Genomic DNA, 15,490 nt, shown 5'->3' with positions numbered 1-15,490 from the left:
AGCAGGGAGACGCGTCCCCAGGATAAGACGGGGCGCGGCACAGTCAGCTCCTGGAGGAGCCTTCCGGGGCCTTCTCCGCCCAGGGAGCGGCAACCGGAAGACAGCAGGACTGAAAACACTTGGGTTTGGGCTTCCCTCATAGCTCCCTTGGTAAAGAATCCGCCTGCAATACAGGAGACCCCGGTTCGATCCCTGGGTCGGAAGATCCCCTGGAGAAGGTAGAGGCTACCCACTCAGGTATTCTTGGGCTTCCCTTGTGGCTCAGCTGGTAAAGAATCCGCCCTCTATGCGGGTAGACCTGGGTTCGATCCCTGGGTTGGGAAGATCCCCTGGAGAAGGAAACAGCTATCCACTCCAGTATTCTGGCCTGGAGAATTCCATGGAGTGTATAGTCCATGGCGTCCCCAAGAATTGGACACGACTAAGCGGCTTTCACTTCACTTCACTTGGCTGCAGCACGCTGGGGAGAGTGGCAGGGACGGGCGGGAGACATGGCCAGGCAGAGAAGTGCGTCTTCTAGGGAGAGCTTTGGATTTTGTCCCCAAGACAGTGAGGCACCAGCAAGCATTTCAGGCCAGGAACAGCAGGGTCAGACTTGCAGTTTAGGAAGAGCACGTGGCCTTCCGGTCATGTGAAGGAAGGGTTTGGAGAGCGCTGGAGCTGCACAGAGGTCAGGGCAGAGTTTCGTGGTAGAAACACCAGGTCTGGTGGCTCTTTGGCATGGGAGTGCAGTTGTGTGCATACAACAGGAGTGTGTGTGTGTGTGTGTGTGTGTGTGTGCTCAGTCCTGTCTGACTCTTTGAGACCCCATGGACTGTAGCCCACCAGGCTCCTCTGTCCGTGGAATTCTCCAGGCAAGAATACTGGAGTGGGTTTCTATTCCCTGCTCCAGGGGATCTTCCCAACCCAGGGACTGAACCCACGTTTCTTGCAGTGGCTTTGTGGAAATGCCAGCCTCAGAACTGGCGATGTTCTGATGACAAAACTGACCAGAGGCCTGGGGGTCTGGGAGCACTCAGGTGGTTGAGAACAACAGTGAGCATTTGTCACACATATTCAGATTGTAGAATTTTTGATGCTGTGCTGGAAGGGCTTAAAGGTGAGCATTGGTGAAGTATTGGGTCGGGCCAAAAAGCACCCTTTGGCCTGACCCAAGAAAAGGTTCAGAAAACAGGAAACTTTCCACTGACTCCACTAAGGTCCTCAGGTTGCTCCATGGCACCTGAGAACAGTTAACTCCTCCGCCCCACCCCTGCGCGATGCTTCCTTGTATGCCAAGTCTTGCAGGCAGAGTTCTCACGTATCCCCGGCAGCACGTGGTCTTTCTCTGATGAGAGCCCAGTCTCTCTCATCTTACTCTCTGGCAGGTGAATGCTCATGCCCCACCTGCTGTTCCCAGCCTCCTCCCTGACAAACGTCCCTGCATTAGCATGGATCCTCCTCAATCTTCTGAAAGATAACACCTGCACGTGTTGCGAATTTGGGCTGCTCACCTGGGGAGGATTCGCGCACCATTGCCTGCCGTGGCTAACCTTGAGAGCCGCTGGGGAGCACATGGGGGACGAACCACACAAGCGAACACTGAGTGGAAACCTGGATACAGCCCGTGAGCCAGAAAATGGCAAGCGAGCTCCACCCACCATCCCTGCACGAGAGCTCCTCACTGGCACAAGTCTGGGGCTGGCTCTCTGGACACACGGAGGACCTGTAAAAAAAAAAAAAATCTCAGGCCTTCCTGAATGAGGATGCCTAGTGAGAAATCCACAGGAAGGCTACAGAAAACCATCTGCTGCCTTTATTTCCCCCATGTGCATTAAAAGTGCATAGCTGCTGGACATGAAACATTCCTTTACGCTGCCCTGTGGCTCATGGTCTGGGTGTGGATGCTGGGGGCAGAGAGGAAGCCAGGTGGGAGGGAAGCTGGGGGGAAGCACCTCTAGGGATCTCCGCCTGGATATGAGTGTCTTGAGCAGGACAGCCCCACCCATGTGCTCTGTGAAGGAGCTGTCCTTTACGTGTGTAGTTGATGCTCTGGCTGAGTTTGTCTGTGGGGATGTGTGTGTGTTTTTCTTTTTGATCTGAAAATTGGTCTTTGGGTTCACAAGCAGCAGCTGCAGCTGCCATAATTAAAATGAAATAACCCACTTCCTCCAGTCCTCAGGGAGAAAAGCTTAAGAAATTAAAAAAAAAAAAAAAATCCATATTGTAAGTGGACTCAGGAATGTGGTGAATCTTCTCTTCTTTCCCTGTTCACTTGAAACAAGTTTCATAGCTTTGCTTTTCTCTGGAGCCAGAGGAAGAGAAAGGAATGATCCTTTGCTGAGAGTGTATCCCTGTCTCAGGCACCGCGCAAGTCTGTCCCAGCTGCACAAGCCAGGGTTTGAACCCAGTTTTAATGCTTCATCTCCTTCTCCTCTGCCACGTGCCATTCTCATATTGTGTTAGACCCCAGCTCTCTCATACTGATCTGATTCTGTCCGGAGACCTGGGAGGTTTGGTATTATTAAGATGTTATTGAATATGTTGGCACATATAATTGTCTTGGATTAGAAACCAAAGCTCTTAGCAGAGTAACACAGTGAAGCATCCCATGCTAAATGATTCCATGCTAATGAGATGGTTTTCAGAGGATTGTATTTGCTCTTGAAGGTGTTGTTTAGAAGTCGCTATTCTAACCAGGCTGGCAAAATAAAATCCCAGAAGAACCACAGACTCTGTGGTCTGTTTGGATGTCAGTTGAAGGGAATTGAGGTAGAAAGGGACATCTGTTTACCCGAAATTGAAGCCACAGTGGTTACCCTCTTCAAGAAGGTCCCAGTATGGTGGAGGAGAAAGATATGCCAACAATTCCAAGATGCTCTTAATAAGCTCTGGAAGTGTTAGTTGCTCAGTTATGTCTGACTCTTTGCAACCCTATGGACTGTAATCCACCAAGCCCCTCTGTCCATGGAATTCCCCAGGCAAGAATACTGGAGTGGGTAGTCGTTCCTTTCTCCAGGGGATCTTCCCAACCCAGAGATCAAACCTGGGTCTCCCGCATTGCAGACAGATTCTTTCTTTTACCATCTGAGCCACCAGGGAAGCCCAATAAGCACTAGGTCAAGGGTATTAACAACCTACTATAATTGTAGCATTTTTCCCTCCAAAAATCCATGACTTCAGTTGGTAAATTTGTGAGGAGAACAACCTCACTGGGAGGGCATAGCCAAAATGTTGAACATAAAAAGACAAGAAGTTATTACACATTCTTATGTATGTACCCAGGGCCTGGCACTTAGTCTAAGTCATTATTATCATTCTCATTTAATAATGAGGAAACTTAAGAGTCAATCTCTGGGTCAAGAAGATCCCCTGGAATAGGGCACAGCAACCCATTCCAGTGTTCTTGCCAGGAGAATCCCATGGACATAAGAGCCTTGTGGGCTACAGTCCACAGGGTCGCAAAGAGTCAGACACAACTGAAGTGACTTAGCATGCACGCACAAGGAGCTAAGTTTGCCCAAGGCCCCATAGGTATAGCCAGTAACCTGGGGAGGTTGAAGGGTGTGATTAAGACCCAACCTATTTGCTTCCTAAGTCCCTGCTCTTGCCACTGTGCCAGGCTTCCCTGAAGAGAACCTACACCTTGGATTGTCCAGTGTATGGCACAGCCATCACCGTGTCCCATATTTAGAATGAGGAAATCTTTTTTTCCTTGGGGAAAAAACCAAGTTTTCACAGCAGGCATCTTGATGGGAGTGATTCATGACAGCTCTCTCCAGGCTGCAGGTGTGCCGATGCAGATGGAATGCACTGAGTCCTCCAAGCAGTCCTCCCAAACAGTGACGGGCTCCTCACTGACATTCTCCATGGCCCAGCAGAGGAGGCCTGGGTGTTCAAGTGGGTTTCCCTGGGCTCCTGGTCGGCTGCCTCTCTTAAACTTAGCTGACAGAAGTTAGCATTCCCTACAAGAGAATAAGGTGGTCCCCTGCTACTTTTGGAATTCTCTGCAAGAGACTGTAGTCCATGTTGTTTGGGAGGCAACTCACGGTGTTATCTTATCTTCTCGATTGGGGTCACCTGGGGGAAAGCTGGAGGCTTCCCAGGTGGCGCTAGAGGTGAAGAAGCTGCCTGCCATTGCAGGAGACTTAAGAGACAGGGGTTCGTTCCCTGGGTCAGAAAGATTCCCTTGGAGAAGGAAATGGCAACCCACTCCAGTATTCTTGCCTGGAGAATCCCATGGACAGAGGAGCCTAGTGGGCTACCATCCATGGGATCACAAAGAGTCGGACACAACTGAAGTGACTTAGCACGTACGCACGCACGGGGGAAAGCTAACTGGAGCAAAGGCACTTGGCACTTAATTCCATCTCAGCCTCTCAAAAGGCAGCCCAGGAAACCATCCTGCTTCCCCCCACCCCCTTCCTAGGGCAGGCGGGAGGTACGCTGGGAGCAGAAGGTGTCCTGGGCTGTCCAGTGTACAAGTGTCCGCACAGGTCACAGCGCACTTTAAGGCTCACCTGGGAAAGGAAAGAACCGGATCCAGATCTCATCTGCTGCGCTTCCTAGCCAGGGGATTAGGGGCCAGCAGCTAGAATTCCCTGAAGCCTCATTTTCTCATCTGCAAGTCTGGAAGGAATAGGCTTGTCTCCTACGGTTGTTTAGAAGGTTAACTGAGCTCAAATATGTACCAGCCCCGAACACTGCCCAGTGCCTGGCACACAATTAGCTTCCTCCCCTTCCAGTCCGCACTGTGCAAGCTCGCCAAATCCATCTTCCTGCAACACGTCTCTAATTATGTCACATCTCTGCTCAGAAGCCCTGAGTGGCTCTATTACCAGTGAATGATGGCCACCTTCTCTGTTTTGACGTTCGGGGCCTTGCTTGTTGGGGCCCGTGTCATCTGTCAGGTACCTTCCGCTTCCCCCCACACAGTCCTCACTCATTCTTCACCCACACTTTCCCCTCCCGAGCCTTCACACCCTCACACGGGTGCCCACCCTGTCCCCATGCCAGCACCCCCCCACCCTGTCCCTGGTGCCTGGCCGGGCATGGATGGTGTGCTGTCCCATCAGTGCTCCCTGTTTCATCAGCTGACGTGGCCTCTCTGTTTCTCCCTCCTCTGACTGTTTTGTTTCTCTGTTTCCACCTCCAAAACTGCCAAGCATTTCCGTTACTTGCAGCCCTGCTGTCTTATTTTCCTTATCACCCTGTGAGTCCCCTGAGGGACTTCTGAGCCCTCAGTGTGTCCTGTATCACACCTAACACTCCCGAATAGGAGTGAGTGAGTGAGCGAGTGAGCAAGTGAAGGAATGAACACCCTCACCCAGTCCTAACTGCATTGCCCTTCATAAACTGCTGGTACATGAAAGGGAAAGTGTTAGTTGCTCGATAGTGTCCGACTGTTTGTGACCCTATGGACTATAACCCGCCCGGCTCCTCTGTCCATGGGATTATCCAGGCAAGAATGCTGGAGTGGGTTGCTATTTCCTTCTCCAGGGGAACTTCCCACCCCAGGGATTGAACCCGGGTCTCCTGCATTGCAGACAGATTCTTTACTGTCTAAGCCACCGGGGAAGCCCTAAAGCCTTTGGTCAATCCTTGGGTATTTTGATTTCATTAACCGTCAAGTGGTGCTTATTGGAGGTACAGTCAGCCCTTTATACCCATGGGTTTCAGGTCTGTGGATTCAACCAACCACAGATTGAAAATATGCTGGGGGGAAAAGTCTCTAGAAAGTTCCCAAAACCAAAGTTGACTTGGCCCCACCGGTAAATGTTTACATAGCATTTACATTGTATTTACAAGTGTTTACATATCATTTATCTTGTGTTAGGTATCGTAAGTAATCTAGAGATGATTTCATGTAGATGGGAGATTATGTGTAGGTTACATGCAAATCCTATACTGTTTTATATAAGGCACTTGAGCATCCATGAAATTTGGTACCCATGAGGGATCATGGTAGGGATCCCTAGCCTGGAATTTGGTACCCAGGAGGGATCAAATCCTCCTCCATGTACCAAGTGATGACTTGATGTTGAAAAAGGGAATTTGGGGATACAAACTGAAAATAATAAATGAAGAAAAGGAGTAGAGGTTTTCCCTGGAAGCTTGGCAGAGATGAAGGTGGAAGAGAAGTAAGCCTGTAGTTCTGCAGCGTCTTCAAGATGGGGGATCAGATGAAGGTCCCAAGTAGCAGTTCTGGAGCCAGAGTGAAATTGTGTGACCTGGACAAAGGAGAGGGGTTTGAGAAAGACACGAAGTGCTTCGTCCAAGTCACGGGATACGATTAGGACCGCAGTGTGTCCCTTGCAGGCCGAGCCGACAACGCTGAGTCCTAAAATCCACAAGGCGCCGGGCCCGGGAGAAGAGGAAGGGCCTCTCACCACGTCCATCATTACAGCCAATTTCCTGCTCCCCTCTGAAACTCTGGAGGGTAAACTAGTAATGAACAAGGCACAGTAAATAGAAATTAAGGGCACAGTAACCATTACCGCTCATTTGAGATACATAAAATGATAGACATTTCCTGTGATTACTGCCTATTTTTTGTTTTGGTGAATATGGTATGGTTTATAAGGATTCTTCTACTTTACCTCCAAACTTAAGTCTTGCTGATTCTAACTGGTGGTGTTTGGGAGCCTGAGCCCTGAGGGAAGGGTACTCTGCACTTGGGCAGAGCCTGGTGAATGTCCCCACCCAATACAGTCATTCTGTGTAGAATAACGAGAATTTACAATAAAGAAACAGGAAATGCAGATGAAGCTAGCAAAATTTCACACCTAGGGGAGTTTTGTCTTAATGAAGATTACCAGTAATTCCTCACCTTCTAATAGGCAATAACGTCTTCTTAGCTAGGCTCCTAGGTATATTTGGCAAATATGTATTCAGGGAATTTCTCAAACAATGACTTTGTACTTCAGATGGATGTATCCTTCGTGCATTGTCCTTTAGCTTAGTGCGTCTTTCATATAAAAAGGCAATTTGTCGTGTCTTCAGTGGGTGACTGCAGTAGTTGATGCAGGAGAAGTACAGAGACCTCAAGTGTACTTGAAGTCCTCGAGTCTATGAGGACCTGTGTTCAAATCCCAGCTCCTCCTCTCGCAGTGATCTGCTGCAAATGGCTTAAAACCTTTGGCCCTCTTGTCACTCTTCCTTGGAGTGAGATGGAATTTTCTTTTATTCATTTCACAAAGCTTTATTGTGGACAGACACCTCTTTGGGCACTGGATGTGTGGAGATGAATCAACATCATCATAGAATTCTCGGGGCATAAAGAATCTTACATGTAGCCTAGCTCAGAGTTTTTCTCTTTCAGACAAAGGCTCAAGGAGGGGAAATGATTTGCTAGAGGTTGCAGAGTGATAAGCAAGTGGACCAGAGCCAGACTCTTGGGTGTAAGGAGCTTTGCCCATGTGACTCCCAGATGATATATCGCAGGGAGGATGGGGCCATTCTATAGGGCAGGACACTAAGTGATGTATTTATTTGCCCAGTGAATCAATGATAGAATTGCTGCAGAGGCTGGTGCCTTGGCCACATGCTCTGCCCCCTCCTTGCTCCCTGCTTCCATCACAGCAGAGTCAGTCCTTCACGGAACACTTGGTGTCTACTCTACACCAAGCTGCCTATGCCAGGCTTGTAAAGAGGGCTGATCTGCATTTCTGACCCTCCAGGGGTTTGGTAAGCTTGAGGAGGCCCGTGTCTACAGTGGCTGTCACACAAGGCCAGATGAGACGGGAATGGAAAGAAAGGTTGCAGACAGGGTGTTGTGCAGGATTCCCAGGGTATTTGAGACCCCACTTGCTTTTCTGCATGCCTGGGGGACCAGGAACCAGCCCCCCTCTCCCCACTGGTGCACATTTGCTGGGGAGAGATCTGTAAGACAGGGTCAAGGACACCTTGCCACTGCACTCCCTTGAATCTCTGTTCTCTGCCTCAACAGGAAGGATCCCGTCCCATCCTCCAGGAGCTGATGGCCCTGGAGAGAGGGCTTCAGGGCCCACGGACACTGCTGACTCTTCAGAACGTGCTGACATGGAGCCAGGTCAGTCCCTTGTCTGCCCTGATTTTCTGTGTCATCAACTGCAAACCTGTGGTCTTGATGAGAAACGGCGTCTTAGAATCTGAAAACAGGTTGAAGGCTTTTGCCAACTAAGCTGCCTAGGGAGTGGAGAGGTCAGGCCAGGGTGGAGGTGGCCTTCTTGGAGAGCAGATGCAGTGGCAGGATGGGTGGCTGCTGGAAGCCAAGCCAGTGCCAGCTTGGTGGGCGGACAGGGCAGGCAAGGGCCAGGCATGCAGCCGGGTGTGAGCGGGGAGCTGGCACCCAGGAAGCACGGCGTGTAACCGGGTCCGCAGAGGCTGCAACGGCCTCAAGAGTCATCCTGGGGCCCCAGGCACCAAGGGCAGGGTCCAGCGTTTGGTGGTTACATTTCAAGCTGAGTTGGAGTGGACTAGGAGGCAAAGTTGAGAATGAGGTAGGAGGAAGCGTGTGGGTGACTGCCCAGAGGACAGGTGGTCCACAGGCCAGGTCCAGCTGGCCAGAATGGCTTTCCCGGGGCTTTTCTGGTACTGCTGTGCAATGGCAAGACCAGAACACACCTGCGGAGGAGTAGGGAGTAGAAGGATGTTTCAAGCTAGAGAAAGAACATGGAAGAGAGAAAGGGAGCATCATAAATGGAGCCTGGGTCATCAGGAAGGCTACAGAATCGGGGGGAAAGGCCAGGACCCAGGGGATGAGCCTGAGATGGCTGGATGGTATCATCGATTCAACGGACGTGAGTTTGAGCAAACTCCAGGAGATGGTGAGGGATAGGGAAACTTGGCGTGCTGCAGTCCATGGGGTCGCAAAGAGTCAGACACGACTGAGCGACTGACCAAACAGCAACAACAAGCTGTGAACCAAGCACTTCTTCTTACCATGTGCACGATCGTGCTGGGTAGAAGCCAGAGTCTTTCTGGGCTCAGTTATGCTGCAGTAATGAATGAACTCCGGAATCTCAGTGGGTTCACACAGTGAAGGTTTATTTCTTGTTCATGCTACCTATCTAACCAAGGAGGGTGGAGGGCTCTTCCCTACCCAGTGACTCAGGGGTCAGGCTGGTGGCAGCTCTGCCATGTTTTAGGTGTAGTCCCTGGAACAAGGGGCCACCTTGATCTTCGCATCGGGGGAAGAGGTGGCTGGAAGGTTAAGCACTGGCTCTTAAATGCTTTGGCTCAAAAGTGGCACAGCCTGTGGGCCAGAACTAATCATGTGGTCTAACCTGGTTTCTAGGGCTCTGGGAAGTATAGATATTTGATGGGCAGTAACTGCCTCTACCATAGTAGATATTATGAGTTCCGTTTTACAGGTAAGAAAACTGAGACTCAGAGACATTTCTTTTTTCCATTTCTTTAGTTTTTTAATCTGGTGTGCGTGTGCGTTCTGAGGCACCTCAGTTGTGTTCATCTCTTGGCGAGGCTATAGACTTGTAGCCCACCAGCCTACTCTGTCCATGGGGATTCTCTAAGCAAGAATACTGGAGTGAGTTGTCATTTCCTTCTCCAGGGGATCTTCCCAACTCAGGGATCGAACTTGCATTCCTATGTCTGCTGTATTGATAGATGGGTTCTTTATCACTAGTGCCACCTAGGAAGCCCCTTAATCTGGTGTTCTAACCAAATAACTCATATTCAGAACTAATGATATTAACACATTCTAAAGAGATTATCAGTATTTCTTTTTTTACCCGGAGACATTAATTATCTTATCTGAGGTCTCCCAGCTAAAAAGCACCAGAGCCTAGATCATACATAACCTCAGATTCAATCATTTATTTACCAATTCAGCAAAAACATATTGTATATTGACAGTAGACCCAGCACCACGCTAGGCTCTGGGAATATAACAGGGAACAAAAACAGACATCGCCTCTGCTCTCAGCCTGGTGAATGTCTATAACTACAAGCTGGGATAAATGTTTGCCAGTGGAGACACAGTGGTTTTCTGTACATGCTAAGTCGCATTAGTCATGTCCAACTCTTGTGACCCCATGGACTGTAGCCTGTCAGGCTTCTCTGTCCATGGGGTTTCCCAGTAAGAATACTGGAATGGTTAGCCATTCCCTTCTCCAGGGGATCTTCCTGACCCAGGGATGGAACCCATGTCTCTTACATCTCCTGCATTGGCCAGTGGATTCTTTACCACTGGTACCACCTGGGAAGCCATAGTTCTCTGAGGACACCTACTAAGATTTTTGCTTTTTATAGAGGGACAGGTAAAATGGGGTGACATTAATTGAGGCATTGTGCCAAGTACTTGATTGATGCATCTCATCAAACAGCCGCAACCCCAAGAGGTAGTTCTTATAATTCCATCTCGAGAGTCCCTTGGACATCAAGGAGATTCAACCAGTCCATCCTAAAGGAAATCAGTCCAGAATATTCATTGGAAGGACTGATGCTGAAACTGAAACTCCAATACTTTGGCCACCTGATGCGAAGAGCTGACTCACTGGAAAAGACCCTGATGCTGGGAAAGATTGAAGGCGGGAGGAGAAGGGGATGACAGAGGATGAGATGGTTGGATGGCATCACTGACTCGATGGACGTGAGTCTGAGTAAACTCCAGGATTTGGTGATGGACAGGGAGGCCTGGCCTCCTGCAGTGTCACATGTGAATGCAGCTCTCAGCTCTGACAGAGGGGCCCCTCGGAGCCCAGAGACGGGGTCTCTCATTCCCCTGGTGATGCCGCCGGGAGAGCTGGGCCCAGAGCAAGGCTCGCTGAACCCACGTGCATTGAGAAAGAGGAGAAATTGCAGGAACTTCAGTAGCAGGATCTGAGCCTGGCAGGATGGGGTTGAGTCTGAGCCTTGGCACTGGGGGACTCTTCTGTCTAGAATGTTCCTCCTTTTCTGTCCTGTCTCATTTCCCCCGACCCCATCCCTCCACTCACACTTGGTGCTGCATTTGCCCTGACTCCACCACTTTTCTCCCCTCCTCAGCACCTGTGACCAGCTCCCCTGTCGCCTCCCTGGTCCGAGCCACCCTCGGACCTGGATCCTTGCAGTGGCCTCCTTGGGGGATTCTGCTGCCACCATTACCTCCTGGGGGAGGGAACAGATCTGATCTGATGGGTTCAGTCAGATCAGATCACTCCTCTGCCCACAGTTTGCTCATGGCTCCCAAGCTCACACAGACCTCACCCTGACCCCCCCAGGACTCACCCGAGCCAGCCCCTGTCCCCTCCTACCTCGTCTCTGTTTATCCCTCGCTCACGCCAGTGGCCCCCGTGCTCGTCCTTGAACCATAAACACATTCCCCCCTCAAAGCATAAGGCATCGAATCCCTTTTCCAGTCTTGGAGAGAACTCTTCAGGCAGAGGGAACAGACCTCCAGGTCGCCATCTAAGCGAGCAGAGCATAGATGGGGCTGAATCAGCAAATGCAGCTGGGGTCCCGTGGTGTAAGCAAGGTGGGCTTAGAGGAGGTGAGGAGGGAAGGCAGTCCTCACCCTCCAGGTCTTCCGGTGCCAGTCTTCCCTTTGACCGTTCCTCAGTAGCATTTATCTCTACCTGGCACTTTGTATATTACTCTTAAGTCTGTCTTCTGCTCTTCCCCCATTGGAATGTAAGCTCCATGAAGGCAGGGGGTCACTCTGTGTTGTTTCGGCGGGTTGCTGATGTCTAGAACACTGCCTGGAATGCAGCAGGCACTCAGGAAATAGGCGCTGGATGACTGAATGAGTAGACAAACAGCTGAACGAAAGATTCCACAGCGCGACTCGTTATGCTCTTCTGTTCTTGGCACCCTGCCTTTATGTGTGTTGTCCTCTCTTCCGGGAGGGTCCCCACTGCCTTCCTCCCTGCCCTCGCCCCCTCGTGCTCACTCACTCTGCCAGCCCAGCGGGGCCACTCCCCTGCAGCACATCACCTGGGCACTGTTCCTCCATGCCCCTGAGCCCGGGGTTTCCAGGGCCGGCTCAGATCCTCAGCTGGGGGCCCCCGGAGCCTGGCGCACAGGTAGCATCCAGGAACAGCTCATTAGGCTGAGCTGAGTTGACCAGAACGCCATCTGAGGGGCCTGTCCTCCTCTTCCTTCTTCCCTCACCCGCGGTCAGGAGGCAGGAGCCCTTGCTGCCAACTCAGTCTCCTCCTGCCTAACGCCTGCCTCAGAGATCAGGAAGACGAGGCAAATGGGACACTAATGAAATTCAGAGAGAAAACTAAATTGGGAGGTGTTGCAAACACAGTGGAGGAGGGAGATGTGATTTAAGAGGCTTGCTCTCGCTCCAGGGTGGGAGGGGAAGTGAGGGGGCGTGTAGAGAGCGCTGGGCTGGAGGGAGCCTCACACAGGCCCGCTTCTGACCCCTACACATGGGGTGGCCTGTCCATCCCTTTAGCTCACGGGCCTCACTGTTCGGGCTTTAAATTAAGGGCCTTTTCTTTGCTTGACTCATTCGTTCATTCATGCCTTCCCACCACCTTGCCCAAAAAGATTTGAGTGGGCTAGCAAAATTGTAGTTGATTAATTAAGACGAAGAACATTTAATGCAAAATTAAGATAGAATGTGAGGGAGGAAAAAGGGAAATGGAGACGAGAAAGTGATCAGGGCCAGTCAGAAGAGGGGTTCTTGGGAAGGGGGCGTTTGGACACTGCTGTCCTGAGGATGGCACAGGCTCTCATGACAAGTGCGTGGGGCTGCAGCCGTGACTACTCTTTAGGGATGGCGGAGCGCCTGCGGTCCAGGGGAAGTGAGGACGGCCGCTGTCTCAATGCCCACTAACCTGTTCTTCGTATCTTTGGTTATAGGCATTGGCTGACTGCTGTGTGTCGGGGACCACCCCACACCCCCCACAGCACACCATTTTCTATCTCTTTGAATGTTCACAGTAGTGATCTTTTCTTACAAGGTAGTCTTTTTTTAATTAATTATTTTAGCTGGAGGATAATTACTTTAGAATCCTGTGATGGTTTTGCCATACATCAGTATGACTCAGCCATAGGCATACACGTGTCCCCTCCTTCCCCTTCTCATCCATTCAGCTTGTCACAGAGTACCAGCTTTAGGTGCCCTGCGTCGTACATCAAACTTGCCTGGGTTACCTATTTTACATATGATAATGTATGTGTTTCAATGAGTGAGTGTGAGTGATAGTTGCTCAGTCATGCCTGACTCTTTGCAACCCCATGGACTGTAGCCTGCCAAGCCCTTCTGTTCATGGAATTCTCCAGGCAAGATTACTAGAGTGGGTTTCCATTCCCTTCTCTATGTTTCAATGCTCTTCTCTCAAATCATCCCACCCTCAGCTTCTCCCACCGAGTCCAAAAGTCTGTTCTTTACCTCTGTGTCTCCCTTGCTGCCCTGCATGTAGAACTGTTGGTACCATCTTTCTAGAGTCCACATATATGTGTTAGTATATGGTATTTGTCATTCTCTTTCTGTCTTACTTCAGTCTGTACAACAGGTCCTAGGTTCATCCACCGAATTAGACCTGACTCGAATGTGTTCCTTTTTATAGCTGAGTAATATTGCATTGTGTATATGTATCACAACTTCCTTATCCATTCATCTGCCAATGGACATCTAGGTTGCTTCCATGTCTTAGCTATTGTAAATAGTGCTATAATGAGCATTGGGGTTCATGTATCTTTTTCAATTCTGGTTTCCTCAGGGTATATGCCCAGGAGTGGAATTACCTTTTCAAGTTCATTTTAGGGATGAGGTGATTTAGGCTCAGAGATAGAGTCATCTTTTCAGCAAATAGTACTGGAACAACTAGGGATCCACACACAAAAACTTGAAGTTAGACCCCTTCCTCACACCGTATACAAATATTAGCTCAACATAAATCATTCATCCAGCATCCTGGTGGGTACCACTAGGTGAGTATTGCAGCGGAAGTGTGTTGAGAGGTTGAGGCCTCCTGGTAGAAGGCTTGGGATGCCATACAGGGAAGCCGAGATGTCCTGTTATTCTTGTTTAAGAAATGATAAACCACTGAAAGTTTTTGCACAAGCATTTAATTGATGGTTTAAAATTTACATGTGCAGAAGACTCTGATCACCAATAGGCAGATAAAAGTCATCCACTACTCGTTCAAAGTCACTCACAAATAAAGTAATGTCAGTGATCTAGAAGAGAAAGGGAAATGAGAAAAAGAAAGAGGAAGGAAACTAACAGCTAAGTGAGCACTCACGGTGTGCCAAGCATTCACCATATTATCTAATCATCACAGCACTTAGGGAGTACTTTCTCCATTTGACAGATTTATAAACTGAGGCATCCATCCCCACCCCCACCCCAGGATTGTTGTTGTTGTTTAGTCACTAAGTCATGTCTGACTCTCTTGTGACCCCACGGACTGTAGCCCATCGGGTACCTCTGTCCATGGGATTTCCCAGGCAAGAATACTAGAGTGGGTTGCCATTTCCTTTTCTTTCCCAACCCAGGGATTGAACCCAGGTCTCCTGCATTGGCAGGTGGATCCTTTACCACTGAGGCACCAGGGAAGTCTGTCTGCCCCCGATGCCTTACTAGTAGATGCAGAACTGGGATTCAAATTCAAGTCAGTCTGCTTCTAAAGCCCACGATTACTTTTCACACTACCCCACCTGGGCTTGGTGTTGTTCATTTGGACTAGCCTGTTTACTGCTACAACCTGCTCTTTTTAAAATGCATTGCTGTCTTTCAAGCACACTTTTTAGCTTTTGGAATATTGAACAAGAACCTCACGTATGGTTCTTTGTTCCAGCCTTTTGGAGTCTGCCATGGCAGCTCCCCCACACGTAGCAGACAGTCAGCAGTCCTCACTTTTGTATCTGTTACTTTTCATAGACAACATGGCCACAGATGAGATGGTAACTATTAACTAGAGTTACTGGTGACTGAAAGATAACTGAGTGGCCAGGCCTTGTTAGAACCATCCATCCTGGTTAGCGCTGGGAACCTGGGGGTTCAGAGAACCTGGGGCAGAGTAGTTACTTTGCTCAGGGTCAGAAATCATCCTAATTGGAACACGCTAATTCTCATAGGCCTGTGTGCTAAGTCGCTTCAGTTGTGTCTGACTCTTTGTGACCCCCATGGACTATAGCCCACCAGGCTCCTCTGTCCATGGGAGTCTCCAGGCAAGAATACTGAACTGGGTTGCCACACCCTCCTCCAGGGGCTCTTCCAACCCGGGGATCGAACCCACATCTCTTACATCTCCTGCATTGGTAGGCAGATTCTTTACCACTAGCACCACATGGGAAGCCCGGGTTCTTGTATAAATACTGAATAAAGCAAACATGACTTATGAGGCTAAGAATGTGTTGTCACATTTGGTGCCAATTATGGCAGTGAAGCAAAGATAAATGAACATTGATTGAACTCTTTCTGTGGGTTAGTATCTGTGCTGGGCACATAGCATGTCTTATTCTCAATGTGAAAACCTATGTGTTTGGGGCTCTATGAGCTAGGGACAGTCCCATTTTCCAGCAATCAAACTGAGATGCAGAGAAGATGTTTGCTGAGGGACACCTATGTCCT

The 15,490-nt window shown here is 49.7% G+C and overlaps 1 protein-coding gene across 1 annotated transcript in view; it reads left to right on the top strand.

Moving 5' to 3' along the window:
* The window catches only part of TENM4 (teneurin transmembrane protein 4), a 759,511-nt gene that overhangs the window by 179,577 nt on the left and 564,444 nt on the right, over positions 1-15,490 (top strand). Inside the window, exon 4 of the mRNA XM_061168374.1 lies at positions 7,928-8,029. Within this exon, the coding sequence (XP_061024357.1) occupies positions 8,020-8,029 (10 nt within the window). The 5' untranslated portion in view covers positions 7,928-8,019. The remainder of the gene's footprint in view (positions 1-7,927; positions 8,030-15,490) is intronic.

The sequence above is a fragment of the Dama dama genome, chromosome 2 (assembly GCF_033118175.1).
Source record: "Dama dama isolate Ldn47 chromosome 2, ASM3311817v1, whole genome shotgun sequence".
Classification (NCBI taxonomy): domain Eukaryota; kingdom Metazoa; phylum Chordata; class Mammalia; order Artiodactyla; family Cervidae; genus Dama; species Dama dama.
The sequence above is the reverse complement of the archived record's forward strand: the minus strand, read 5'-3'. Positions and strand labels throughout refer to the sequence as shown.